This window comes from Petaurus breviceps, unplaced genomic scaffold (assembly GCF_028583685.1).
Source record: "Petaurus breviceps papuanus isolate PSGF00001 unplaced genomic scaffold, PetGlider_PUasm1.0 139, whole genome shotgun sequence".
In the NCBI taxonomy this organism is placed as follows: Eukaryota; Metazoa; Chordata; class Mammalia; order Diprotodontia; family Petauridae; genus Petaurus; species Petaurus breviceps.
In genome coordinates, this window is record NW_027185697.1 from 10,181,206 (window position 1) to 10,187,678 (window position 6,473).

At 50.5% G+C, this 6,473-nt stretch overlaps 2 protein-coding genes across 10 annotated transcripts in view; one reads left to right on the forward strand and one right to left on the reverse strand.

The window, feature by feature from the left end:
• LOC138144808 (zinc-alpha-2-glycoprotein-like) overlaps nucleotides 1-4,889 on the reverse strand; it is an 84,501-nt gene extending 79,612 nt beyond the window's left edge. For 6 of the 9 annotated variants that reach the window (XM_069066301.1, XM_069066249.1, XM_069066330.1 and 3 more), the window contains exon 1: nucleotides 3,252-3,628. In XM_069066301.1, the coding sequence (XP_068922402.1) occupies nucleotides 3,252-3,330 (79 nt within the window). In that variant the 5' untranslated portion in view covers nucleotides 3,331-3,628. Of the gene's footprint in view, nucleotides 1-2,918; nucleotides 3,149-3,251; nucleotides 3,629-3,992 lie in introns of those variants that run through there. The other 3 variants (XM_069066276.1, XM_069066282.1, XM_069066337.1) reach the window with 2 other exon arrangements.
• Nucleotides 4,890-5,132: 243 nt separating this feature from the next.
• Nucleotides 5,133-6,473, forward strand: part of VAX2 (ventral anterior homeobox 2) — a 25,887-nt gene continuing 24,546 nt past the window's right edge. Inside the window, exon 1 of the mRNA XM_069066362.1 lies at nucleotides 5,133-5,490. Within this exon, the coding sequence (XP_068922463.1) occupies nucleotides 5,133-5,490 (358 nt within the window). The remainder of the gene's footprint in view (nucleotides 5,491-6,473) is intronic.

Sequence of the window (6,473 nt, forward strand, 5' to 3'; positions counted from 1 at the left end):
CTCTCTCTCTCTCTCTCTCTCTCTCTCTCTCTCTCTCTCTCTCTCTCACACACACACACACACACACACACACACACACACACACACGCACACACACCCTTACACCAGCAGCAGCAAGCCGCACTGCTTCCCCGTTACACAAGTACACACTTGCCTACCGCCGGCGCCTATCGAAGCACCAAGTTCTCAATCGAATTCGCCCGACTCGGACTCATCCAGGCCCGCGCGCCTTGAACGCATCGGACGCCTCAGCGGCCTGGCGCAGCAAGGGGCTGAGCTTCCCGGGAGATTCGAGAAGAAAAACTAGACCGAATCAAACCAAAAGGAACTGGTTAGCTGGGCCTCTACAGCACACACACACTAAAACGTTTCGGTTGGACAGAGACAGATCCAGGGAGAGACATAATCGCAGAGAAAAACAAACAAATCGGAAGGAGATTAGGTCGGACTAGAGAGAGATAATTCGTATAACTTTCTTTCATATTTATTTCTCTGTGTGAATGCACCTCCTCCCCAGAAAAACATAAGCTCCCTGAGGGCAGGCATTTCTTTTGGTTTTGTATCCCCAGAGTCTACCTAATACAGAGTAGGTGCTTAATAAATACCGGTTGAACTGAACTTAATAGAGGAGGAAATAAAAGAAATTCAGGTTGAGATGCTGAGAGTCAAGGCCAGAGAGGAGATAGAGATGAAGACTGAAAGGCAAAGACAAATATGGGGCAGAAATGCCATTCCACCTGTTGTTGGTGATTTCGTTGCTACAACCAATTCCTCCCCAGGTGAAGGACAGGAGTGGATATATTAGGAATGAAGGTAGAAAAACAAAAGCAGTATTTTTAGAAACACATCTTAGAAAAAATGTTCATTCTCTATCATTTGGCAGTGGTAGATACAGATTCCTAACTGCCTGAACATCTATTTACCCACCCATCTGCCTGTCTACCGAAGAACTCTGTCATATAAAACGATTTTATGAAATTTGTCTGTACAGCCCTCCAAATATCCCCTAGATTTAAGTCCCTTGGAAGTTAAATGGCTAATCTAACTCAGGGGCCCTGGAATCTGCATGTTCAATTTGTTCTCCCATGACAGATCCGATCCCAAACTGCACAGAATTTTCTAGGTCTCTCTATTTCTGTCTGCACTTTTGTCTCTGTTTCCTTGTATCTCTACTCTTCCTTCACCTTTCTGTTTTTTGGGGGGAGAGGGGAGTAATCTCTCTTTGTATCTCTGTTTCCCTCTCTGGTTTCAGGAGAGCAACTATGCCTTTTCCCGCTTGGAGTGAAGTAGGGAAAGGAATTAATGAGAGCTGAAGAGGTCCTGAAAGAGGTTGGAACTGAGGGAACCAGGGTGGGAGGGGCAGGGAAAAGGCAGCCCCCAAACGTCCATTCTCTTTTATTATCAAAGATGCTGGAGGTAATTTCCCATTCTTCACTCCCATCTCCCATTTTCTGCCTCACTCTCCTAGACCCTAGATACACTTAAAAAGTCCATAACGCATCCTCCAGAAAGGACCAGGTTCCACTAACAAGAGCCAGCAAAAAAAAAGCACAAGACCTGATGTTTGGGGGGGGAAGGACCCCAAAATGTTTATCTTTTTCCTCTCTCTTATCCTTCCTTAAACCCTGGGAAAGCATTTCTGGCTAGGAGTCATTAGAACTTGGCCTTGTTCTTTTCTTCCTCTTTGCCCTGTCTTCCCTCCCTGTAGCCAGTCCCAAAGGAGCTCCATAGTCTGAGGTTGAAACCTGAGCCTTCAAGGATACTGGTTCCAGAGACCCTTCCCACCCCTCCCTATGCCACATCTTTCCTCTTCACTACCTTCTGTCTCTTAGAGCTAGAGGATAGAAGAGGATTCTTTGCCTAGCCCCAGAACTAACACCTCCCCCCCCAACTATTTCTGTCTTCTCCAATTCAAATGAGATAGAAACTTTATTTTCAGAATTCATGAAAGCTCCCAGTGTTTTCAAACTTTTCCTTAAAATAAAATCATAATACTAACACTAGCAATAAAGCCGAATTCCCTCGAGGTAGTTGGATATAGGTGTCTTTCTACCAAAAAAATAAGACCAAAGTGAAGGTTCCCCTGACTGGCTAAATGAAACAAATTTTCTCCTCCTCTCTCTTTTTCCTTTGATTAACTGCTCTATTCTCCAACCCCCACCCCTACCCCAAAGCCAAGAACATAAGGAAGACATACCGAATCACTTTCTAAAGTAATAAATTTAGGACAAGAGAGCTAAGTGTCCATGGAGAAGGTATAGAAAATGGAATGGAGGCTGGGGATTAAGTGTTTACAGGGAGGGTCTAGGGGTCTTATTGCCTCTGTAGAAGCTAAGGTCCAGGGACTGACATATAAAGGAACTAGAAAACCTAAAGACTGAAGGTGCTAGAGGCTGAGAGATTGAGAGAAGAATTGATAGTTTAGGGAGATGATGGATAATTCAAAGTTTAGAGGGCTGGAGGACCAAGGGGCTGGGCACTGAAAGTCTATGGGATTGAGATTGGGTTTGGTGACTAAGTAACTGTGCAACTAGAAGACTAGTTAAATGAGGGTTTAGGAAGCCAAGAGATTGGGAAAGGGGGGGGGGCAGTGCTGAGGGCCTGAAAGTTTAGGAGAAAGAGAGACTGAAGGTCTACAGGCCTGGGAGACTAGGGGTCTAGAGGCTGTGAGAAAAGTACATTGTAAACTGTTACTATTATAATTTTAATTAGTATTATTATTAGACTGAAAGGTTTGAGGGCTAAAGTTCTAAGCAGCTGAGGGCCAAAGAATAAGCCCAGTCCCCTCCCCACCCCCAGCCCCAAGAGGCCTGAAGTTGCTATAACAATCTTGTTCTGAGAGAAGGAAAATTCCAAGGCCCTTCCCCCAAAACTGAGGGAGGGAGGACAGGAATTGATGAAGAAAAATTGTCACTTACCTCTTTTAATTTACAAAAGTCAATCACCTAGAGTCCCAGAGGAATCAATGGGGAAGAAAGAGTCCCAGGAGTCCTGGGGAATCTACTTCCAAACCCATCAGCCTTGTCATGGAAGGGGGTGGGGTGGAGGGGAGGAAAGAAGATAGAGAATACAATTCACACACATAAAACACCCACAACCAAATCCATAACATACAAAAGACACTCCTACCGGCGGACCCATACATACAGTGGCTCACAGAGAATAACCCCGTGCCTAGCCAGCTCTGAAGCTCTTATCGACACACAGGCACACACATACACAGAGCCAGGAGTCTCAATCCCAGTGCTTACCAAAAAGCCTCCCAAGCTGATTAGGAAAGAGAGTCCGGAGGCCGATGCCCCCCACCCACCACTCAAGGAGAGAAAGCATCCTTTCCTTCTCTTCCTTTCATCCTTTCTTCTCTATTTGCTCGGGTTCCTTCAATAGGCCCTCCAGCAGGGCAGCCCCCAGCCTGCGCAGCCCCCCACACTGCCAGACGGGCTGTAGCCAGACGTCAATCACTCAATTAAGGAAGGAGAGTTTGCAGGCCCCCTCCCCTTCGTGCCTCCTCCTCGGCCTCGTGTGTGCAGGTCTGTGAGTTCATAGCACTCTCCCACCCCAAGAACCTGCAATTTAGGAACTAGACCTTGGGGATCCAAACCTTCTCGACTGCTTATATTCTCCCTTTGGAACTGAGCAGGGGCGGGGACCTGGCAGGGGCCTGGGATAGGGGCTAGAGAGAGGGAAAGAGAAGGGCGGGGTGGCTGGGCCTAAGGATTCTTTGCGCCATGGGCAGAGGTGGGCAAGAGCTATCTCCCCAGCCTAAGAAATCGTTTGACAAGGGGGGGGGGGGGGGAGACACACAGGTCTAGGGAGTGGTGGTACTGAAGGAAGTACACTAGATTTGCTATCTACACGAACCAAATTCTCCTGATTCTCATGCATTCAGTCATCCCAGGCCCCTTCCAGCCGTATAGATACCGCTTTGTGTGTGTTTGTAAGTCCAGAGCACGAGGGCAGAGGTATAGGAAACCAGGCTGCTGGAGGCTCACCATTCATGAATGCCTCCTTTTCTTTTCCTTCCTTTTCTTTTCTTCACCCCCATCTTCTTTTCTCCATGGTGGGGGGGGGGGGAGAGGCGAGGAGTGACACTTTATTACAACTAAAATTTCTTATTTTTCTTTTTCTCTTTTTGTCGCTTCTTTTTTCTCTCTCCCTCTATCTTTTTTCCTATCGATAATCAACCTTTCTCGGAACTCTCTCATGGACCTAACTTCTGTCCATTTCTTTCTTTTCCTTCCTCTCGCCTCCCTTTCCCTTCTTGTACACACACACACACACACACACACACGGTATCTCTCTGTGTCTCTGATGGTCTCTGCGTGTCTCTCTCCCCCCCCCCCCCCCCCCCCCCCCCCCAACATTCAAGCTATTGATCATGGACCAGACCAAATCTAACGCCTCGCTGAGGCCCCAGGGATGGAGCCCCACTGGAGGATTCCAGGTCCATAACTGGACCGTTTGAGCCCCTCAGTTGGACAGTGGAGACACCAAAACAAAACAGAAAACCCCACCATTACAGCAGGAGGATGGAGAACTTGGGAGGTGCCGGCTGTTTCTGAGCCCTCAGACTTCCCGGGGGTAGAGGAGGAGTGTTCTATCCCTCTAAACGTTTACTTTTCCTCTTGCAGCTGTTGGACTCCTCCACCTTCTTGGGAGAGGCCGTGGTTTGGGAGTGGAAAGGTCTCTTACCATCCCCCTACTTTTTAAAATTAAATAACACTCTCAGACTCTTGGCCCCTTCCCTGCTAGTCCTTGACCTCCAGCCCTATCTCCAATGCCTAGCGTCCCCATCTCCCCTCCCTGTTTCCTCGCTCTATGTCCTTGCTCGCCCCCCTCTCTGGCCTGATCTCCATCCTTCCTTTCCTCACCATGCTTTCCCCAGACTTCTCCTCCTGTCCCCCAGTTCCCAGCTCCCCCCCCGCCCCAGCTTCAAGTGCGCCTGCCAAACCCCTCCCACCCGGTCCCGGAGCAGAACTGCAGGCGATCTAGGAGTAAAGACCCGAGTCTATGGGCTCGTCAGCAGCCCCTCCCTGTTGGATCTGCTAGTGGGGAGAGAGGGAGAGGAGGAGCCGAGGGGAGGTACCGGCGGGGGTGGGGAGGAGGAGGGGGCGGGGATCTTCTCTCGCTCGATGCTAGCACCAGCCGCCTCGGCTGCTGCCGGCGGCATGGGCGATGGAGGAGCTGAGCAGGGACGCGGCCCCATTGGGTTGGCGGCAGCAGAGCGAATGCGGGAGCTGGGGAGCCGGGCGGAGCTGGGGAGTGCAGGACGCGCGGGAGACTGGGCCCGTGGAGGGTCAGCAGGAGGAGGAGAAGGAGGAGGAGGAAGAGGAGGAGGAGGAGGAGGAGGAGGCGGTAGCCGCGGGCTCAAGGACGTAGCGGGAACCTCCGCCACCAGCCCTTCAGCCGGATCTAAGGCAACCTGCACTGAGAGCGAGCGACAGGCGGGAGCCAACGAAGCGGATTATTGCCGCCGGATTCTTGTCCGAGGTAAGGGGAGAGGTAGACTCACAGCTCCCTTGCCCCCAAACCCTCTACGTTCTCTCTTCATCCCATGTGGTCCCCACTCTCAACCCCTTCTACTGCTTAATAACCCTAAACCTATAAAGCTCCTCCACCCTAACTCTTTCTCCCATCCCCATATTATCTGCCTTTTCCATAACACCCTCTAACCTTCTCTAACTCTCCTCAAATCTGCCACCTTCCTTCCTCACCTCGCATCACCCCGAGTCTAGAAAGCCATCCCCGGCCAACCCTATAACCCTCTGACCCGGAGGCATTCTCTTTGTCCAACCCAGATCACCGTTTTTCACCTTCTCATCAATCCCCTAACCCTACTCCAACCCTCCACCGCCTCCCCTCGCTTCTGATCACACCAGCCGCTAAAGGTTTCTCCTGCCAACCCTCTCTCATCTTCGTTCTATCTGCTCATCCTTCACCATCCTACCAACCACCCTCTCTTCCTCCCAAAACTCTACACGGTCTTTTTCAAATTGTATCACCCCAGGCCTTACGGGTTTTCCCACTAACCCTCTAAACCTCTCCCGCTAACCCTGTAAGCCTCTCTAAACCCGGCCAGGTCTCTCCTCATCCCCTGTCACCACAGCTCTTCTGACCCTGCCTCCAAAGCCCTCTGAGATGCCCCACAAATCCCTCCCATTCCCACTGCCTCGATACTGAGGCCGCTCCAGGATCAGATATAGGGGAGGCTAACGAGCAACGGGTGTTCAGGGCTCCCCCAATCCCTAATTTGACTCCCTTGTCTTCTCCTCTCCCTGGAGAGTCGGAGTCAGAGAACCAGGGGGTTGAGAGCTTTCAGAGATGTTGATTGTTTCCTCGCACTGTCACAGTCCACCCCTTCCCCTGGCCCTGAGCTCACTGCTTAGGAAGCTGGGAGTCCCAGACTGCTGGGGTTATAGTAATAGAGGAATCCTCTCTCTCTCTCTCTCTCTCTCTCTCTCTCTCTCTCTCTC